Source organism: Sebastes umbrosus, chromosome 2 (genome assembly GCF_015220745.1).
Source record: "Sebastes umbrosus isolate fSebUmb1 chromosome 2, fSebUmb1.pri, whole genome shotgun sequence".
NCBI lineage: Eukaryota > Metazoa > Chordata > Actinopteri > Perciformes > Sebastidae > Sebastes > Sebastes umbrosus.
Genome location: NC_051270.1, coordinates 33,877,383 through 33,900,171, shown reverse-complemented (window position 1 = coordinate 33,900,171; position 22,789 = coordinate 33,877,383). Strand labels below are relative to the sequence as shown.

The window sequence follows — 22,789 nt, the reverse complement described above, 5'->3', positions numbered from 1 at the left end:
ATGTGTGGACTCTTGATTAATTTAACTGTTGTGTTAACTGACTTCTTTAAGAAGTCTTGGTCTCAAACAACCATAAGTCATCACTGAATCAGCACTTTGTGGCAGATGGTGATTTGTAAACATTACAAGCTTTCATATTCCAGTCAGTTCCTCAACATAGACAGACATGGGATTGCAAACTCATTTACCCATTTGCTTAAAAGGGACATTTTTACAGATCAAAGTCTACCAGTCATTGGGAGTACTACAGTGTGGTACTTTTTATATGCCAGTAAGTGCTAGTTTACTAGTTATTGAGTTGTATATAAATTGTGCATTTTCTGTCTGTGGAGGAGCTTTACAAAATCTGGGGAAAAATTACATAAATTACTTGCATTATCTCCGTTTAGAGTTTGTGTTAAAAGGGACTAAAAGTAAGGTTGATATCTCAGGTTGACTCTCAGTTATGGGTCAAGCTCCAAAAACACTGCATCCTATATTTCTCATCATGCAATTCAACGGTGTCAAAAATCTGTAATTGACCTTCCCAGTCTGAAACACTCCAGGCTTAATTTAGGCTCCAAATTCAAGATGAGATTAAATGAGTGTTAAGTTATTTGCACAATTTATATACAACCCAGTGGTGATTAATCTGACTTGCATGTAAACGATTTGTAGAGCCTCTTTAATGCTAAACTGTTATTAGACCGCAGATGGCACAAAGATCATCTTAACCTTGATGTTTTTTGGAAAATTGGGCCCTGTAATATTTTTAATTTAATCATGAGCTTCACACAACTGACAAACCTTGGTTAAATGTTTGTTCTTGCAGATGCCACTGTAATAATTAGACGTACAGTGGCCATTTAACAATTAAACTGATCAAATTTAAATTATCAATTGATAAAATGGTCATTTAAATTATGAATTTGTTAACTTTAAGTAAAAGAACAATTAGATCTGCCAATAAGTATTGGCTTTGTGCTTATTTTACTACATACTGTATAAAATTGAATTTTAAATTGAATAACTAAATGGATTCTAAAATGATTTCAGTTTTATTGTTTGTGATTCCATTTACTTGTGTCCATTAAAAACATGTGCTGTGTAAAAATTAATTCAAGTCTGACCCACGGAGCTGCAACACAAACTGGTTGTTGTCATTAGAGGTGAGGTCAGTCACAGGCATCATATAAATGTAATTCATTTATAAAAGCTTTTCAAAATATATCAATGTAACACTGCTCCATACTATACTGACTTTTTTGTGACTTCTTAAGGACCTATTTATGCCTCCATGCCGGCAACAGCCATGACTTTTTTAAAACTTTTTTCGTCATACCATACTACAACTATTTTAGAGTTTTTTTACATACTATACTAGGAGTTTTTTTTTCTATTTTCGACATACTATGCTATAACTTTTTTACTTTTTTTTCGATAAACTATACAAATGACTAACTTTTTTCGACATACTATACTATGACTTTTTAATTTTTTTCAACATACTAAATGGACTTGCTTTTATATAGCGCTTTTCTAGTCTTCTGACCACTCAGAGCGCTTTACACAGCATTCACCCATTCACACACACATTCATACACTGATGGCCGAGGCTGCTAAGGTACTACACATATTATACTATGACTTTCTTTATTTTGTCGACATACTATACTATGACTTTTTTTTTTTACATACTATACTTTGACTTCTCTTTTTATTTTCAACATACTATAATGACTTTTTAATTTTTTTCGACATGCTATACTAAAACTTAAATTTCCGACATACTATACTATGACTTTTTCATTTTTTTCGACATACTATACTGACTTTTTATTTTTTCCAACATACTATGACTTTTTCATTTTTTTCGACAAACTATACTATGACTATTTTTTCAACATACTATACTATGACTTCTTTTTAATTTTTTTACATACTATACTGACTTAAATTTCCAACATACTATACTATGATTTTTTAATTATTTTTCACATACTATACTATGATTCTTTATTTTGTCGACATACTTTACTATGACTTTTTTTAATCCTTCTTCGACATAGTATACTATGACTTTTAATTTTTTTTTAACATACTACACTATGACTTTTTATTTTTTCAACATACATTCTATGACTTTTTATTTTTTTCGACATACTATACTATGACTTTTTAATTATTTTTCACATACTATACTATGATTTTCTTTATTTTGTCGACGTACTATACTATGACTTATTTTTATTTTTTCGACATACTATACTATGACTTTTCAATTTTTTTTAACATACTGACTTTTTAATTTTTTCAACATACAGTATAGTATATTTTTTTATTTTTTCAACATACTATACTGACTTTTCATATTTCCGACATACTATACTATGACTTTTTTTAATCCTTTTTCGACATAGTATACTGTGACTTGAATTTTTTCGACATACTATACTGACTTTTTTTTTTTTTTCTACATACTAAATGGACTTGCTTTTATTTAGCGCTTTTTCTAGTCTTCTGACCACTGAGCGCTTTACACTACATGTCAGCATTCACCCATTCACACACACATTCATACACATACTATACTATGACTTTTTTTATTTTGTCGACATATTATACTATGACTTTTTTTTTTGACATACTATACTTTGACATCTCTTTTTATTTTCAACATACTATACTATGATTTTTTAATTTTTTCAACATACTATACTGACTTTTTAATTTTTTTTTAACATACTTTACTATGACTTTAATTTTTTTTTAACATACTTTACTATGACTTTAATTTTTTTTAACATACTATACTATGACTTTTTATTTTTTCAACATACTATACTGACTTTTAATTATTTCGACATACTTTACTATAACATATTTCCGACATACTATACTATGACTTTTTTTAATCCTTTTTCGACATAGTATACTGTGACTTGAATTTTTTCGACATAGTATACTGTGACTTTTTTTATTTTTTCAACATACTATACTGACTTTTTAATTTTTTTCGACATTCTATGACTTCAATTTTTTTATGTACTATACTATGACTTTACTTTTTCAACATACTATACTACGACTTTTTTTTCGACATACTATACTAAGACTTATTTTAAATTTTTCGACCTTCTATACTATCATAGTATGTCGAAAAAAATCATTAAAAAGTCACAGTATAGTATGTTGGATTGTCAGAAAACGTCTTAAGTCATATAAACATAGTATAGTATGCCCTAAAAAAATACCATACAAGAGGCATAAAATATTATAATAATAAAGGCTGTGTTCCATGTAGCTGTTCATGTATCATTTAGGAAACATTCATCATCACTTCTTGGGTAAAAAAAAAAAGGGAGACACTTATTAATAATTATGTTATTTTATTAAGAGGATTCTTAAACATGATTTTAAAGTCCTCGTGGTGTTTTGAAGTTCATTCCAATAGTTGGCTGGGTGACTTGAAGGTTGGACAGGCCACCGAAATCCTACGAGAGGAAGAAAAGGAATTCATGATTTAGGTAGGAATATTAGTCATCACAGGCCTATTACTCATAAACATCCCTATTATGCCCAGAAAAAAAGGAAAGAACTCCATAATTGTGATATTTCTTCCAATGAAGCAGGTTGTTACATAAATGACAGCTTTTATTATAAGTCAATCAGCTTTGTCGATATCGAGTCATCGAAACATATGTGCCTGCTGATCCCAGAAGAAGAAAAAAATAAAACGTTGGTGATTTTGGTACCCCCAGAAGATAATATTTTTTGCACTTTTCTACTCCTGTTTTTGGTAAGTACTCATTTGTTATGAAAATGTAAGTATCTTGAATAAGACGTGTTGGAATATGGTTTCTTTTGGAATCAAAATATGAGTTTTAGCATGCTAGCAAACAGACCACATGCTGCAACAATACAGTAGCTGCATCATATGATTCATTGAGATGACAAAGCATGATAAACATGTATAGTTCACATTTTTATATACATAATATAATAAGGGTACAAATGATATACTTATTTTTATCTGGGGAAGTCTGAAAAGTTGCTTTGATAAATCCTGTTATTAAATAAAAACTTGTGACAGTTCATCTACATGCTGTCTGCATGGACAGATTACTGATAATACAGTACATGTGAGCAGTAATGTCTCAAATGATAGTTTTATAGGTTTATCTAGAAAAAGAATATTCTTACATTTGTTAAAAGCACTTCATGTCATAAGCTTTTTGAAGTGGGGTTGTATGAGGTACTTATCCATAGTCAGTGTATGGACTGCAGTAGATGACAGTCAGCACACCCCGAGCTTGGAGAAACAGACAGGAGTTACCGCACGGAAGCAAAGTAATGTACTGCTGTGAACGAGGCCGGCAGCAAAACATATTTTAGCCACCTAAAAGAAAGACTCACCTAAAAAAAAAAAAAAATCGATATCTGTTTAAGTTTACGCTATATTTAGAATATTTTCACTGCTTTACCTTGCTGTCAGGTAGCCCTTTCATACGGGAAACTGAAGCAGTTGTATCCATCTATGCTCTTGCCAAAGCCACCAGACTCCATTGAAAAAAATGCAATTTTACCCTGCAGAACAACACATGGGTTGCTGGTCTAACGCTGCCTTGATTGGCTAGTTTGTGCATGCTTTTGTGTGACTTTGGTGAATCTGAACTAACCAATCGAGGCAGCGTTAGACCAGCAACCCCCGTGTTCTGCAAGGTAAAAATTATTTTTTTCTAGTGGAGTCTGGTTGCTTTGGCGAGAGCATAGATAACGGCTTTAGTTCCCTGTCGGAAAGGGCTTTCTAACAGCAAGGTTAAGGGGTGAAATATTCTAAATATAGCGTACACTTAAACGGATACTGACTTCTTTTAGGTGGCTAAAATAAGTTTTGCTGCCGGCCCCATCCACAGCAGAACATTGCTTTGCTTCCGTGCAGTAACGCCTGTCTGTTTCTCCAAGCTAGGGGCGTGCTGACCGTCATCTACAGTAGGTAATACACCGACTATGGATAAGTACCTCATACAACCCCACTTCAAAACACCTAAACTATCCCTTAACTAATGTCAGCCTTGTTAATGTGTGGTCACCGAGGCACTGGTAGTGTGCATACTGGCTCAATGACAAACCTAAAACAGCCATCATTAATGTTACAAGTTACGCCTGTTATGTTTTTATGATTGTACTGTATCCAAAATGATTGAGTCTTATTGATTTTCATAATAATAATGTTTGCATTGTTGATCTGATATGAGGGGTGGAAGTAACATAAATTAAAAGGGGAGGTGATCAAAATGCATAGGAATGAAAAATTATGTGATAAATTATCAAGAGATTTCAATCATTTAAAGCCGATTTGACTAAAACAGTTGTGATATGATGAAAACAGCCATGTTTTATCATTTTCCCCCATCTTAAATTCATCATTCAAAACACAAATTTGCCATTAAGGAAAGTAGCCTCAAGGGTGGAAGTAACAAAAAATAATTAAAGAAAAGGGAAGTGATGAAAATGTATGTGAACTGAAAAATAGAGTGATAAATTGTCAATTGATTTGATAAACTTGACATGTTATTTGTAACAGTGGTGCTTCATCATTCACAACATGCAATTTTTGTTACTTGAAAATTGCATGCTGTACACGATAAACCAAATTATCATTACCAAATCAATTGACTATTTTTCAGTTCATATACATTTTCATCACTTCCCTTCTCTTCAGTTATTTTTTGTAACTTCCACCCTTGAAGCCACTTTCCTTAAATGATAAACAGCAAATTAGTGTTGTGAATGATGAATGTTAGATGTTTTCATCATATCATGACTGTTTTAGTCAAATTGTCTTTTAAATTAATCAAATCAATTAAAAAATGTACCATTCCAATTTCAAATTCACATGCATTTTAATCCCCTCCATTTTTATCAATTCATTTTTGTTTATTCCACCCCTCATTATCTGAATGTAATCATCTTTCTGTAAGGTCAACAATTGTTTTTAAATGTGCTCAATAAATAACTTTGACTTACTTAAGTCAGAATGTCTGAGAAATGTTTATACAGATTATCCTGAAGGAATTTTAATTACCATGTGGCCAAAGTGGGAATCTTCAACGCAAAAAGCTTGTCATCTGTCACTAAGAAGAGCAGCCAAATGTGTTCTACACTTACCAGCATCTTCAGCATTTCCTTTGTGTCTGGATCCACCTCGATGAGCTCCTGGTCCAGAGCAGAGATCTGGAAGACGAGACAACAACATATTAGCCGTCTGAACTGTGTCTTTTCTAAAATGTTCAGTTCAAGTTAGTTAGCAACAACTGGGAAGTTTAACGGTGGTCGTCAGTTACACCATTCATTATCTAAACAAACAACTGATAAAAACTGAGAGATGTACGTTGTACTTTGTCCAATGGCAATAAAGGAATTGTGAGATGTATGTGAGTTTCTAAACCAAAGCACCATATTGAATGAATCAGAGAAACACAGTGTGAACGGACCTCTGGGACGTAGTTGTCCCTCCTCTCTCTCTCGTCCTCCTGCAGCTTGATGGAGATTCCTCTGACTGGACCGCGCTGGATGCGCTTCATCAGGTGTGTCACATACCTGAGAGACAAACAGGAGCACATGGTTATTATCAACCGTATAACCAACAAGTCGACAACACAATAATCATTTTATATATTAGTCTGGTGTACACAGTTTACATACACTATACCTTGCTGACTCTGTTGCTATTAATCACACCACTGTCACTTTTGCCTCGTAAATTTTGTCTTTAATTGTTCTTTTATATTTTGGTGACAGTGGTTCTCAACTTCGGGGTCGCCAGATGGTTGTGGAGATAAAAATAATATAACATATTTTTAACTGGGAAATGTTTTTTACATTACCTCGCCTGTACCAGTGATATAATTTGCCTCAGAATAGATTTATTGAGTGTGTTTGAGAGCTACGGTGGCCGACGCGAAAACGTGAATGTCCCTCTCTAGAGCCATTTGGAGCAGAGCCAGTGCGTAGAGTGTGTGTGTACGTGGGAAGTGAGTGGTGAAGAGAGAGAGAGCGGCGGCGGGAGCGAGTAACATTATCGACTCCTTCCCAGGTAGGAGAAAATTAAGAGTTTGGTTTGTCCGTTCTGGGCTACTGTAGAAACATGGCGGCGCAACATGATGAACTCCGTGAAGAGGACCCGCTCCCTATGGAGATATAAACGGCTCATTATAAGGTAACGAAAACACAACGATTCTTATTATCAGGTGACTATACACTAAAGAAAACATGTTTATTAATATTATATTCCATTTCTGCCAATAGATCCCCCTAATTGTTACACACTCTTCCTTTAATGTACCTCTTCATATTTATTTTCTACTTTCTCTATTTATCTGTGCTTATTTTTGTCCTTGTGCTGGTTAAGTTTTATCTTATCTATACATCTATAGTGTATAGCCCCTGCATTAGTTGATTGATCATTTAGATGCACTTACTGTGCGACCATTTTGATGATATCTATTTACTGTAGCAAGTAAAAATATAAAATATGAGCTGGTTACAGATCTCAGTTAATAATTGATTGATTACTTAATTTTATTAGAGATTTTAAGACATTACTTTGGTGACTTATGACAAATCAGTAATAAAAATCAAAATATTTAACAATATTGAAAACACAGTTGCAGCTGGAATTTGAAGTATTGTGTTACTAAACCTAATAGTTAGTGGTCATTGTGCAACTGCTCTGAAGTTCATAACACACAGATTACCCGATAAATAAACAAATGAATAAATATTGTGGCTCACATTCCCTGACACAATGAATATAATGGGAAAACTTTGCATTAGTAACCACAAAGACCAGCCCAATTTATTCTGCAACATCAATATAAAGCATTGAAAATCAGTCAACTCGGCAACAACAATCGCTTTGTGATGTGCCACAGTTTGAGTACAAAAAACAACAACAAAACAGATTAATTCAACTAAAGTGCTCTGCATTCAACAGCTGCTGAGCATGCACGCGACTGACCTCCAGCTGTCTAGAAAAAGTGGGAGCTATAAGAACACTTTAATCAAAACAGATAAATAACTGCAACACACCAACTGTAATACAGCAAGCCACAAGAGGCCAACACCTCCGTTTCTTCAGCACAAGCACCAAATACATTTATTTTCTCAATAAAAAAGAATCCATTCCAAGAATAACTATTAAAATGGGGTAATATGTTTAATTCAGATGAACAGCTGCAGGAAACTACAGCAGTCGATTCCTCTGAGGGAATTTACTGCCTGCTGACTCACTGTGAATTTCTCTGCACTCACTTCCACTGACTACAAACATTAACAGAGGACTGGGAGGCTTCGTTTTCACATCAACCCTGAAGGCTCTGCAGGATCCAGCAAAGAGAACACCGTCTAATTTTCACAGCTGACACAAGAACAAATGTCTGGAAAATGTGAGAGATGCATCTACAGGACTGCGACATTCAGACAGCTACCAACCACTGTGTTTCAATTCACACTCATCATATAGAATACAATCTGAACATGAAAACTGTGTTGTGAGCACTTTATCTTAAACTGAGGTCATTATCAGAGCCAGAACACAGTTAACACAACTAGTTTACTGCTCATTTTATTCAGTCAATTAACAAACACCACACATCCTGCCGCTTTTGAAAAAAAATAAACACAAGCATCAGTCGTTGTATTTACAAAACAAACTACATGGTGCAGTATAGATGCCAAGAGCAGTAGGGGCTGATATTTTCAGTCACGATACGATATGAAATACTTTATTAATCCGCCAGGGGGGAAACTGAGTGCCACCATAAATACAGGACAGACTACTGATTAGACAATAGGAGAAGACATACAAAAGGGGATAGCACAGCACCATCATAAATAAGGCTGGGACGATACACCTATCTCCCAATTCGATACTATTACGATACTTGGGTGCCGATTTGATATGTAATGCGACTTTTTAAGTATTGCAATTCAAAATTACAATTTATTGCGATTTGGTAACTTTTTTAACACTAGACCATGGGAAAAAGTTAAACCATACACTTCTAGGGACTTTTACTTTGAAAAAAATATCTAAATTAATACAGTAAAAATGTTTGATTTTCAGCATGTATGCAGTAAGAGATGTCCTGAAGTCAAATACATCAGTCACTGTCAGGCAGTATTTATTAGATTTTTTCCAATAACCCAAAAATTAAAGAATAAAGACATTTCCCTCTCAAATTAGTGGTGTTTTCTTTTTAATTTATAAGGGACATGTCATGTTTTATACTTCTGGTGAATATAATCAATCAATCTTGTTGCCATATATGTATTTTGTCAGCCGATTAGACCACGGAGATGTGAGTCACGGCTGGCTTGACAGCACGTTACTGAAATACGATAAAGTTTCCTGTCCATGACAGAGTTAGCATGCAGCTTTAGCCGTGATGTCTAGCTCTGCTTTTCCTGCAAAGTATGAAACCAAAGTGTTTCCATACTTTACGTGTAGTGTTTACCACTTTGGATTTAAAATGTGAGGGTGCAGGTTGTATCCACGCAGACCTCTGCATAGACTCAAATGAAGCAAATATATCGATTCTGGCATTAAAAAAATCTATTTCAGAATCGTAAAAAATAAATAAATTGCGATACATAGGTGAATTTTTCCCACCCCTAGTAATAAATAGTGTAAACATCAACATCAGCGTGACTGTATGACATCACCAACATTACCACAAGTTCAACCACCAACCTGGTCATCAACAGTAACATCAAATCTTCACAGCAGCAGCTACAAATGACTCCCTGAATCTCTCTGAAGAGCACCATGACAATACAAGCATTTTGCTAAAAACATTGAACATGGATGATCCACATTTTGCTAAACAGAGTTTTTCCTCTGTCATTAAGTCTTTGCATTTACTGCATTTGGTAATATAAACATTTTCCTCAGACATATTATAAAATTACGAAGAAAAAAAATATATGACGGAAATTACAATATATTAATTTATTATGCCCTGAAAAATGAACTTCCATGGCCTCCAAACAAACATGACAACTTGTGAACTTACGTGGTTGTGAATACCACAAGAGGGGGTGTTCATATGGACTCTTTTCGTGAACGGTAAACACCTCCTCATTTGAAGGCACCAATACTACTTTGTCATAACATTGCATCTTAAACTTAGACCCTCATGCTCATATATCCGCTGCGCAGAGGATTGTGGGTCAGAATAGACAGAAAAGTATGCTGGCTTGCATACTGCAAAATGCGACCGGATGTAGTTGGACATTGTGGTATTTTTGGCATTTGACATATTATGTATTGAGACATACTAAAACTTTAGTGAGGTAGCAAGGGTATTTGAATGCACAGAAAGTTTGCGATTTGGAACGCAGCCCCTGTTAACTACTATTCATCCTCTTGCTAAAGAAATGACATATCCTGCTAAACAGCCTGTTTTATGCTGCTGCTGAAGAACACTTTCATGTCACCATCAAGTTTGAGGTGAACTCAGAAAGTTGAACCAGGCTGCAAACAATAACAATCACTTGTGCTCGACTTATCATAAAACACTGATGGGGGGGTCTGAGCAACAACACCAGCTAGCAGGAGAGCATGCTTCTGCAGTACGTACACACACACACACACACACACTTAAAAATAGCAGCAAATTCCACTTACCCTGCAATTTTGTTGCGCAGAGGCTTGCTGGGGATGATGGCGATCTCCTCACACACCCTCTTGTTGGTGTGGAAGTCACTGCCCAGACGCATATAGTATTTCTCAATGATGACCCTGGCGGCCTTCTTGACCGTCTTGGTCCTGACTCGCCCCTGAAGAGAAACCAAACAGAGACGCTTCAGTGTTCATACAACTGAGAAATATAGTAATAAAACATACAATAAGGATGTATAATGTGGAAGAAAATCACACGTGGAGTTGTTAGTTGATGTTCATTACACTGGACTGCGTATTAGTGGTCAAACTGGGAATATTTTCAGCTGGGATGGTATTCTATAACTAATATAGCAATACCTGTTACTAATTAATTGTTATTTTGTGTCAAAACACAGCAAAACTATCACAAAACACCTCTTTCGCAGTGGTATATTGATTCAAGGAGTGTAATTTGCTGCAATTACACATCAGAGGGCATTTTACTGTAGTCTTGACACTCAGGGTGCCTGCAGGTTTCCCCAACTCACAATGTTAGAGTTTAAATCTGTTTAAAAGGATAAGAAGTGTACAAATTAGGAGCAATTTAATCACTGAGTGAAAGAAATGTAGTGAGACTTGGAACCTTCTAGAAGCCAGTCTGCAGACTGCTCTCTAAACAGGAAGTCACAGCACCGAGGCAGGTTTTTCAAAATAAGACGCTGTGTTTCAGTGTTTCTAAAATGCTTTAATGTTGTTGGTTTCAGGACAGGATAATTAAAATAATGAAACCTGATATAACTGTAAGATCTGTCCTGGACTTGTAACGCGTCACACCGCCAATATCATATAAAACATTAGTACACTAGCGACGGTTAAACTGGCCGTTAAAACTAACTAACGGTAACTAAACAACGTGACGTTTAAACAACAGAACACTGAACCAAACCGACCGTTAACGGTTAACGGTTAACACATTCTCGTTGTGTTTTGGGCCGTTTGGTTGCCAGGTAGCTTGTAGCATGGCAACCGTTAGCCTGTTAGCTTGTGACACAGCAACATTTAGCCCGTGTTTACACATATTTAACTCCACTAAAAAGCATCCAAACCCATCGTTTATAAATCTTTGTGCCGTCAGTGTGCAGAGTGATGTGTGTAACCACTTAGTGGGTGAGTTAACAGTGAGGATTGAAGAGGATTGTGCGGGCTGGTGAGGTGAAGTGTTCTCTGTGTTACCCACCATGTTTACCCGGACCGGTGGAAGAGAGACACCGGAAGTTCATACAGGAGGTTTATAGATGAGACACAGCACCGCGGCCCACAGCGACCACTAGCGGCGGGAGAGGAGAAGTGCACCTGAAGAGAGACAACTAATACAACTTCTATACACACTTTATCAATGGTGGATAAAGTTATTGTGTCAGAATGGATAATAATTACGTACAAGCCAAATCCCTGCATTCATCATGTACTGTAAGTATAATTATTTAATCATATTATATATAATACTATCATATTACTTTTACATATACTGTATTTTGCTGACTTTGTCACACCAATATGTCACTTTGCTTGACAGGTTACTGCACTATTAGTTTAAGTATAACACTGATCGTTGGTACTGTATATATACTGCTTGCCTTGTAATTTATTATTAATTATTATAATTTTTTTTTTTTCTATCTGTACTTATCCCATCCTTGTGCTGCTGCAATGCCTGATTAATAAATGCTCATCTTAACTTATTTAAACCAGTTGCAATAAAATATATTCAAGCATCAAATGTGTTGTGTATTAATCGTATTATACATTCATGTTATCATTGACATTTTTTAAATAAAAAACAAATTAAAATTCTTAGCCACCTTTTTTTTCTGTTCATTGTGAGCTTACTGCTGTATGAGTGAACAAATATAAAAAAAGGACTTCAAAATAAAACCTTTTTTTTAAAAAAAAAAGCATCAATTGAGTGTGAATTAATAATATGTTTTAATGAAGATGCAAGTTTAAAAAAAACAAGAAAAAAAAGAAAAGCTGACATTATTTAAGACAATATATAATATTGAATTTAAGTCTTAAGCTGCAAAGAAACTATTAAGTACAACTGTTAAATACAGTAAGTATTGTAGGAAATGTACAATGTTGTGGACCCCAGAAAGACTAGCAACCACATGAGCTAATGGTGATCCTATATACAGCGCTCTAAATTAAATCTCAGTAACTACTCATCTTAACAACTCCCTGACAACCTGTGCAACCTGTGACAAGGGGACATTGTTTTAATTTAGAGGCATGCGCAATCTTACCATCGACTCAGACAACTTATTCTGAAGAGCAAACCGCACCGTTCTTGTCAAGATTACCTCCGACAAGTTATTCAGAACATGGTTTCCTTTACAGTCTAAATTGAAAGATGTATCGAAGCATTTGCTGTGCATGGTAATATAAGTTAACTGTCTTGATGTTATGTTGTTAAATTCATAATAAAAGGGAAGAGGGAAAAATCTGAGAATAATCAGGTTATCAACTCAATATATATTAAATGACAATAGAAAATGCATAAGCCCCCTCCTCTCTGTATATAGTGTACCCACGCAAATATAATATAATTATAATCAGATTTTTCATTTACTCTTTAAACAGAAAACATCTAATAAGAAGTTCCAAAGGGTCAGACCGAAATCCTGACACAGAGGATCCATGAAGACAACATAACTCTACTCGGAGATTAGCGCAAACTAGCTGGATTCATTTTGCGACTTCATTAAAGTTAGAATACAATATCTGAAGCACTTCATACAAAATCATCTCACAAAAGACATTCCCACAAGGTGGAGAGATCTTTTATTTTACATAAAAAAGGGTGCAAACTGGAGTTTCCCTTTAGGTGTGGAGGGAATAAAAAGTGATTTTATAAGGTTCATGTGTGACACATTGTATTATATGAATCCAAGGAGGAAAACAAAACAAAACATAGGCATCTCAGATAAAAAGGACCTTTACCTTTCTGTAAATTAAAAATATGAAACCATAAAAAGAAGAAATTTGGGTCCTTCATTCTTGAAGCCCTTGACTAACTCATTCAAATACATTTTTGAAGTGACATTCATATTTCAACACAATAATATTTATTTACAGTTTTAAGATTTCTCTTAATCATAGCTCTGAAAAAAAACAATGCTGAGGGGAGGATAAACTCTTGGAGCTGTACAATTTGATTTTCCACAGTCTGAGAGGAAAACAAAAACAAAACAAAAAAAATCAAAGAATACATATTTTATATGGAATCCCAACAGAAAGAACAAAGAGTATAATTGTGAACTCTGTACAATTTACAATTTTCAAATAATCATCACAATATTGCAGTAAATGTCACCCTAAACCTCTCCCTCAAAGAAAAATATACAGTAAATCCAAGACAACTCTACAGTACAGCAACAAGGGAAAAGTGCCAGAGAACCCATAAAGACCTAAAGCCATTCATTCACACTTTAACTGTCCTTTGCTTTGATTTACACAGCTTTGACACACAGGAATGTGACTTACACACAACCAAAGCCATAAACACAAGGCTGACTGAAGTGAAGTTTATCAGAAATAATGGGAACTGAAATGGAATGTGCTGTGAGAAGACATGAAAAAGTTATTTATCTTACATGAGGACTGGAAGCCGTAACGTCTCACTGACCCAACAGTATTATGAGCCGACAGGTGAGAAGATTCACTGGAGATAGAGAGAGAGAGAGAGAGAAAGACCGCTTGCTGTCGCCTCCAGATAAGCCATGCAGATACAAACCATACAGAGTACTCCTATATCGCTCTGTATGAGGCCCAGAGAGTAAAAAGTAAATACATCAGAGTAATATATCTATATCTACCAGTTCAGCCGGACGACCCACAGTTTAAGGAAGAAGCAGATGTTGCAAAGACGACCAGTCACAACTCTAAAATAATAAACTTGGTTTCAACATTAAGAGAACCAACAGAAGCGACTCATAAAACACTTTTTTTCCGACAACTCCAACAACACTTCCTGGTACTGAATTGAGCCACGTCGCTCTGCGAGTTTTTCATTAATGACAGTGGACACGTCAAGGACACAAGGTGGAATGCGATGGTCAAAAGAAACATTCAACTTCATATTTTCCTGGCACAGGTAAAAGGCATGGGCTAGTAGTAGTAGTAGTCGTCTCAGGAATGGCACTCGGGGAATTCAGGGGGAACGTTGAAGGCTATATCGTCTGGACATCCATCTCACTACGCAGAAATACTTTCAACTTTTCTCAGGAAAGCTGGAATGAAAACAGTCCGGGTGCCGCTGATGCTTTGTGGGGAGAATCAAAAGGCAGCAGATGTCACAGGTTTGGTGTCGGATCAAAATACATTATGGTGAATGTTTCACAGGGAGATTTTAACCTCCAAACCAACACCTAACTGCACCCCCTCCGGGTAAAAACCTCATCCGGTCAGCTAACACAGGACACCACAGGTAAGTCCGACACCTGTCCAACACACTCACGAGGCACTAAGACGTCTCAAAGAAATGAATACCTGTCATTCAAAATAGCCTGTTTTCCCACCGATCCCCTCAAATCCTATGCGTGGAATTACTATGATAATGACGACCAAGAAAATAAAAACAAACAAGAAAAGGTCCCGTAGATTTTCATATTCAAGTACTTTCAATAACACAATAACTTAGACCCCGGAGAAACTGACATGTCAGGGGGGTGAGAATAAACCGAAAGCTATACAGTGTAAATACACGAAACAAGCAGGTTTACATACTGATTCTTTGAGATAGTTTGCAACATCTACAACATTTCTAAAGATGATGGAGCAGGTCCACAAAACGCCAAATCTAACACTGCGATGACAGTTGATTCATCTAGGACTTGTGTATGTGTATGTGTGTATGTGTATGTGTGTGTGTGTAGAGAGGAAAGGGAGAGGGTGTCATGGCACAACAAAAAAAGGAGTGGGTGGGGATAAAAGTCGATTTAAAGTGTATTCCCTGCACCCTATAGGGAAGGCCTAGCACACGAGGCAGCTACAATTAAAGTAATAAGCACGTTTAAAGTACAGTATTAAGAAGGCAGGGTCTTGTCAGGGAAAGCCGGGGTCAACAAATGTAGTGCAGTCATGGTCTCAAGCTTTTTTTTTTGTTACCCTCTCTTTCCCCATAAAACCATGGCTATTTGGAATGGAAAAAAAAAAATTGCATTCAAAGAAATTCACATTAGCAAGATATAAAATAAAAAAATAAAACACCTATGTACGGTAATTCACTCTCTGTTTGGAGGATAGGCAAGGTGACATATCGAGGATATTGTTTCAAGGCAGTCCTCCATGACACTAAATGAAAATAAAAATGGTATGGACACGTTCACTTATCCGCCCTCGCTGACGTTTCTCTCTCGGCGTCGAGGAGAGGAGGGACCGGGAGGGGGTTGGGGGGGGGTACAGGAGGGTTCAGCAGAGTCGTCCAAACTTAAAACATCGCTTTGCAGCACAGGGGGTCTTCAGACTGGACACGCAGGGGGCAGGGACGCCATTACACCGTTACACATTATTACACCAAACCTTCCATTTGGCATTGCTCGCTCTTGGGATCCTCAGTGTTACAAGGGAAGTCATTAACTGCTCTGATGCTAGCTGGGGAACAGTCCGCAACTTTGGGCTTTATTATACAGGTGACCCCAAAATAATTGCAAATCTCACAACCGTCATGCTGCCAACTTGTCTATCCAACTGGTGATGTGATGTGGTGGTCGACTGGTCGGTTGGTCGGGGTTAAGGCATTGGACAGTAGCGTCGAGAGGCTGTGATTCAATCTCCAAAGCACATCACGCCAGTTTCTCTTGTCACTCCAAAGCCCCCAGTGTCTACTGGTGTAGAGTCCATTATTAACCATCACATTATTAAGATCAAGAACATTTAAGACCCTCTAATAGTTTTGGTCTCACTTTTTTCCTTTTTTTTTTTTAAAACATTGGTCTTAACTCCTTAACTGCAATTTCCTTCCCATGCGCATGACAGATTATATAAATGCTCCAAAGTCATTTACGTCTCTGTCCATACATTCAGTGTGTATGTTTTAGAATTAGTAAGAAAAACTGGTGGCAACCAAGAGATAAATAGCATAAATAGCATTATTTTTCAGCCCCATGTACAAGTGTCTGCTCATTATCACAAAGCCAACAAGAGCAAAAACTGCATGTGAGTCAAAAAGAGACTGTAGTGTGTTTTTTCGACAGCGGCGTGGTTAAGGGGAGCGCTTTAACCAAGCAGCGTGAGCAGAAATCCTCCTCAGAGAACACAGTGCAGGAGGCGTCTCTGGTCTTCTGTTCTCTCAGGCCCGGGTCCCAGTGCCAGGGTTGACCTCTTTGGAGGAAAAAAGTGCAGGGGCCAAATGGCAGACTGATGCTCTTTGTGCCTGAAGATGGGCAGTTACACTCTTGGCTCCTCGTGTGTTCGGGTTTACATTCAGTCCCACGTCAGGAATGACCAAAAGGGCTCCGTGTCAAAATGAGTTCGCAAACTAAACGAGGGGGCAAACCACTTTGAACTGGGACTTGACAGACGGGAAACATGATTTTGTGAGTCAAACAAAGAAATCATATTATGCAACAGGCTGAAGGTGGCAAGACTCCACAGGAAGATCTGTCTCTTCCTTTGCAATACCACAGGCGAGAAACAGGAGCAAAAAATACGGCAAAAATGAGGAGAGAAAAAATACAAATGCTGGGTGTCTCAGGGAGAAAAAACAAAAAAAGATTATCCTCTGCAAAATTCCAACAAAAAGGTTCCCGGTTTGGACGACTGGCCCGCAAAACATTCCCACACATCTTGGAGGAAAAAAAAAAGAAAAAAGAAGAAAAAATGAAAAAAGACTCCCATCAAAAGACACAAGCGTCTTGTACATCTCAACAAGCCATTTATAACGGGTCCCACCGGAGAACAATTCAATCAAGATCTTTCAGTTGTCTCCCTCTTTTATTCGGAATGGGACCTTATTGATTTTTGAAATCACAATCAACTGAGCCGGACACTTGGGGCGTTTCAGGCCGGTGGTGGACGATCATTTGTGCCTCGGCGTGTTCTTCTTCCGTTTTCGCTTGAAGAAACAGCAGCACCTGCGGGACAGAGACGCACATTAAACCGACATGTAGATGAGAGAGGCGTCAGATGAAGCAAAAAAAAAAGAAAGAACAAACACGAGCAGACTGCTTAAATTAGTGTGTTAAATACTGTATCTCGAGAGCTGAATTTGAGTGTTTCAAATCTGGATAGATGTGTGTTTTGGGGATCATAATAGTGAGAACTGCAGCTGGCAAAAGGTTTAATTAGTAAAACATTAGCATCAAGGACAAGATGGATGCACTGCCATCCACCAAGTGTTTGCATGCTTATTCCCCTCCCACAGAAACCTGTCAGAGGGGACTCAACTATAAACTGCTGCAGTGACTCTGACAGCAAAAAATTCTCCTATGCAAAAAAAATAGAGCAGTGCACACAAAGAGCACAAGACACGGTGCGCCTGAGTGGTTAATAAAAACATACAAAGACAAGAAAAAAGCTGTGGATCAAGACATAGGACAGTGACTGGGTACTCTCAGATTAATTCATTAATAACAAATAATGGTGCATCATGCAACAGGAGTTTAAAGACCTTTAATCTGAGGCCAAATGTGCTGCTAAAAGAGTGAGATCTGACAAATATTACAGGGGCTCACACAAAAAAGACGATTTATTAACTTAGTTTAACAAAGTACTTGTTTATTCTTTCTGCCCCGATGTGGCATCGAGTTTTAAATTAAAAAGCCTGCTGAAATGGCAGCACTGTTTACAGTATTTTTTACTCATCTGTCACTTAACAACATTGGGCGGTGGTGGCAAAAAGGCAGAAAAGGGCAGAGACTTGATAGCACACATAGTAGACAGTGTTCTCAGGGGTATATGGCACTATTGTACCAGTAAGAGTCTAGTTCAAATTTGTAAATAACAACCCCAGCCTAGGCTGGTCCACTCCCTGTCCCATGAGTCTGATGTGGACTAGCAGAGAGGGACTCACCACAGGTTGAGCATTTTCACGCAGCTACAGAAGAAGAGAGAGGAAAGAGTGTAAAGAGAAAAGAAAGATTAATACAGCGAGACCAAGATGATGCGCACATGCCACACAAACATGCACACAAACAAACCAACAGGACAGCGGTGGACATAGAGAGGAGACATTTGAGAGGTTAAAGGAGGAAAGATCACAGAGAAGGTTACACAACATTTAAGGCCCTGATCACACAGAGACTATGTGAAACGTGAGACGCACCGCACTGCCTTGTTGTTGCCCGTATTCATACGGAGCGTTTTTTGCATTTTGCTGCATCTTTATATTTTATATTGTTGCTAGGCAACCACCAAATGAGTGCTAACGTTACCTTAATACAAACCATAAATTGTACGTTACCCAAATAGTTAATAGTAACATTTAAATTAATGAAAACAACTTACCCAAAATCTCAAATACAGCAATAATTTGCCTGTTTTCTGTTCAGATCATGGTAACTACGTTTGGTGAAGTCATAAAGCTCCGGGTATCCAGCAAAAGTCACCACAATGAGAAAAAACACAAATGACGACGGGTGCTTTTTCACTCTGAGTTGAATTTTTTTTCAATTCGAGGCGTTCAGGGCGCTCCTTTAAAAAACGTAAGGCACTCAGCAACGCAAAAGCAACGCGCAAAACGCTTCTATTTCATTGAAAACAATTACAAAAAGCCGGCCCAGGCTGCTAAACGCACTCCGTCTGAGAGTTAGAGTCTAGGAGCACATTTAAGCTGGTATAATCATTTCTCCCTCAACTTCTGGCTATGAGGATGTTACAGTATCAACATATATTGTGTAATGTATGCTACATTTGCAATAACAATGTGCATTTAACATCCTTTTTAAAAATTACCTTGTCTGCTTCCTAAAAAAAAATCAATTGCTCGTATGATTCAATTGTGTAGTTTCTAATATTTCTTAATGTCAGACATTGAATGCCAGTCTCCATCTTGAGAAAAGTTGGTGGACTTTGAAAACACCTACAACTAGGTCAGTACCGAATAGCTTGATGCTTAATTTTTTGCATGTCTATTCATTCTGTTTAAACCCGGTATTTCTGCACGGTTGCAAACAAAGATCACGCTACACTAATGTTATTAGTATCATATTATTAGTAGAATTAGCTTCCAGTGGTGGCTGCATGTGATTGTTTCAGACTTGTGTGGTCCAAAAGTCAAAGTTTATTGAAAATAGATGGATGTAATCATTTCCAAAATTCACGTTTTTATCTAACGAAATACTCTGCGTCAATCCATGTTTGTTGGCATTTAGCCTTTCAAAAGCTAAATTTTCACCAGTGAAAATGCTGTTTTTGAAAGGCTAAACGCCAATATGTTTGCTCTCCCACTTGCCGCACACAAAGGGAGGCACGCAGTCACGAGTTATATTCAATAAAGAAAGTTGATTTATTAAAAAAAGACTAACTCATTTATTCCGATGAATCACTTTATTCAAAATTAGGATTTTGTTGGAGGATTTAGATTATTTTTTTTGGGTGATAATGTCATAAAATATGACGACAGACATCCCAACCTTCATTCAAAAACCTCAATAGAAGCTCCGTACGTAAAAAAAAAAAAAAGACATTCGGTACAGCCCTAGAAGCCACAATGAAAATAAATGCAACACATTGGGTTGACCCAACTATTTGTAATAAATCCATTACTAATATCGTGTGATAAGTTCTTTCTAATTCCTCAGTAACTACTTTTTAACTAGTGATTTACTAAATCTGGACGCACCATTAAAACTTAATGTCTTAGACATTAGTAATGTAGAATCAATTAATCGATTAGTTGTCAACTATTAAATTAATCACCAACTATTTTGATAAACGATTAATCGATTTGAGTATTAAGAAAAAACAAGACATTTGAGGACGTCATCTTGGGCTTTTGGAAACACTGATCGACATTTTTCACCATTTTCTGACATTTTAAACCGACCAAACAACTAATCCAATTAATGAAGAAAATAATCAACAGATTAATCGACAATGAAAATAATCGTTAGTTGCAGCCCTAATAATAATGTGTAAATCAGTTGCGAGGAAACATCGGTAGTGCTGTCCAATCAATAGCAATCAACTATGTAAACAGAAAGTAGCTGTAGCATCACAAGCTGTACCAAACCTTCCACAAATAACAGTTTTAGGAGGTCAAGGTATATATTAATATTACTGTGAAACCTTTGTAAATGTAGGTATGACTTTGTTTTATTTATATATACATGTATGGAGAAACGTGTGTTTCAGAGTAAGTAGTACTCCTGCAGTTTAGATTTATCGGGACATATTTGAATATGCTAACCTAACCAAAGCTACTTCAAGCTAATCATTTAGTTATTAGTACAACGTTTTGTAATTCAAGGTATATTTAAAGATAAGGATAAAATTAGTGTACTATTGCTACGGCTATAAATCAGATGGAGGAAGCACTGACGCATATTGTGATTACTAGATTATAGAATCACTGATGGAAACCAAAATCCACAGTAAGTTTAACCTGATCCTGCACAGACTGAAAATGATTTAGTTACTGTTCGACAGTCAGAAGCAAATTTCAGCCCATGAATGTTAATATAACGATGAAAGAGCCAACTGTACATGCGGCATTAATTCACCATGGGAACCTGCTATTCCCTCAAAAGGCAATACATTAATTAAATTGCATCAGACGCATGATTTGCATTCATTACTTCATGTTCTCATATCAAACATTGACATGTCTGACGAGGTATCAAAGAGACTGGGAGTAAACGCGCCGATCATCATATCAAACAATAGTGTGAATGGAGACAACAGGAGGAAGGCCTGTCATCTGGGCAGGAATAGAAATGAGAGCAGATTAAAGTGAATGAACCTTTGGAAGATTCATGAGGAGACTCAGCAGAAGGAAATCTCCTTTTTTTTTTCTTTCTTTTTTTTCTTTTACAATGGCTTTGATGGACTCTGGTGGGAAAGATGGTAAATAAAATCCCTACAATATGTATTATAATAACTCTAAGAGAGCTGGGCTGAAGCTAAATACATTGATAGATATTATATGTCAAGATATACAAGATGTAATTAACATAACAATGCATTACAATGCTACAATTACAATCTAACACCATCTACTTTAGGAAAATGGAGTTCATTTTACTTTATTACTGATATTTTGCTTTTGGAATAATTTTCCCTCATTTTAAATGATTACCCGTCCCGATGAGGATATTACCTTCTCAATGGACCAGTTATTCAGCACTGACTTTCAATTTAAAATCAGCTAAAATGTTTTGTGCGCCTCCTGCGCCTCTTGTCCTCTGAAACTGTCACACAATTTTGTCATCTAATTAAACACAAACACATTTGTTTGTCTGTTTTAGTTTTTTATGTACCAATTCTGTGTATTTACTGTTCCTGTGCATTGCCTGGATAACCTGCTGCTGTAAGACAATAATTTCCCAATTTGGGATCCATAAAGTACATCTCTCTATTCTACACCCAGTATTTACAGGGAAAAAAGACATTTATCTGCCTACCAGCTACACTCCCACATCCCCAACTAGGCCCACTTAGCTAATATTTTACATGCTAACAGCGTATTTCAATGAGCCTGGTATAGCCATAACCATAAATGTTTCTACCACAGCCTCACAACAGGGAATAACTAGGCTGACCTGCACTATTGTGGTCCTGCTTGGTAACGGAGCTGATCGGGACCAGAGTCTTAATCAAAGCCGAGTCTTGGAATAAAATGATTGGCTCAGCTTGAGTGAGGTTGTGCTGGCGACTAGAGACAAATAGGGTTGTAACGGTGTGAGTTTTTCATGGTACGATAACCATCTCAGAAAATATCAGTTTCATGGTAAACAGTATTATACATATTATTGTTGTTGTTATTATTATTATTATTATTATTATTATTATTATTATTATTATTATCATCAGTTACAATGAGAACAGAATTTTAATAACAAACAGAATTATAAACCTGAGTAACTATGATTGATGGTTATATAACTGAAGCATGTTAGTTTACATGTTAGCAGTACTTTAACA

The 22,789-nt window shown here is 36.6% G+C and overlaps 2 protein-coding genes across 5 annotated transcripts in view; both read right to left on the bottom strand.

Moving 5' to 3' along the window:
• Nucleotides 1–3,351: 3,351 nt before the first annotated feature.
• On the bottom strand, nt 3,352–12,016 carry LOC119482106 (40S ribosomal protein S17-like). Its single transcript, XM_037759512.1, has 5 exons — nt 11,886–12,016; nt 10,673–10,824; nt 6,477–6,582; nt 6,151–6,216; nt 3,352–3,473 (listed from the first exon to the last, which is right to left on the bottom strand). Exons 1-5 carry the CDS (start codon nt 11,886–11,888, stop codon nt 3,396–3,398), a joined length of 405 nt encoding a protein of 134 aa, XP_037615440.1. The 5' UTR covers nt 11,889–12,016; the 3' UTR covers nt 3,352–3,395.
• A 1,456-nt stretch (nt 12,017–13,472) lies between these two features.
• csnk1g1 (casein kinase 1, gamma 1) overlaps nt 13,473–22,789 on the bottom strand; it is a 44,285-nt gene continuing 34,968 nt past the window's right edge. For 2 of the 4 annotated variants that reach the window (XM_037759482.1, XM_037759496.1), the window contains 2 exons: nt 18,720–18,743; nt 13,473–17,781 (listed from right to left, as the gene is read on the bottom strand). In XM_037759482.1, coding sequence (XP_037615410.1) covers nt 17,727–17,781; nt 18,720–18,743 — 79 coding nt within the window. In that variant the 3' untranslated portion in view covers nt 13,473–17,726. The remainder of the gene's footprint in view (nt 17,782–18,719; nt 18,744–22,789) is intronic. The other 2 variants (XM_037759487.1, XM_037759503.1) reach the window with 1 other exon arrangement.

Bases quoted from the DNA above. Each gene is read 5' to 3' on its own strand.
- LOC119482106 (XM_037759512.1), bottom strand. The intron at 6,583-10,672 runs GTAAGTGGAATT...TTTGTCTCTCAG, and splicing joins CTGCGCAACAAAATTGCAGG to GTATGTGACACACCTGATGA. The intron at 6,217-6,476 runs GTCCGTTCACAC...CTCGTCTTCCAG, and splicing joins GGGACAACTACGTCCCAGAG to ATCTCTGCTCTGGACCAGGA.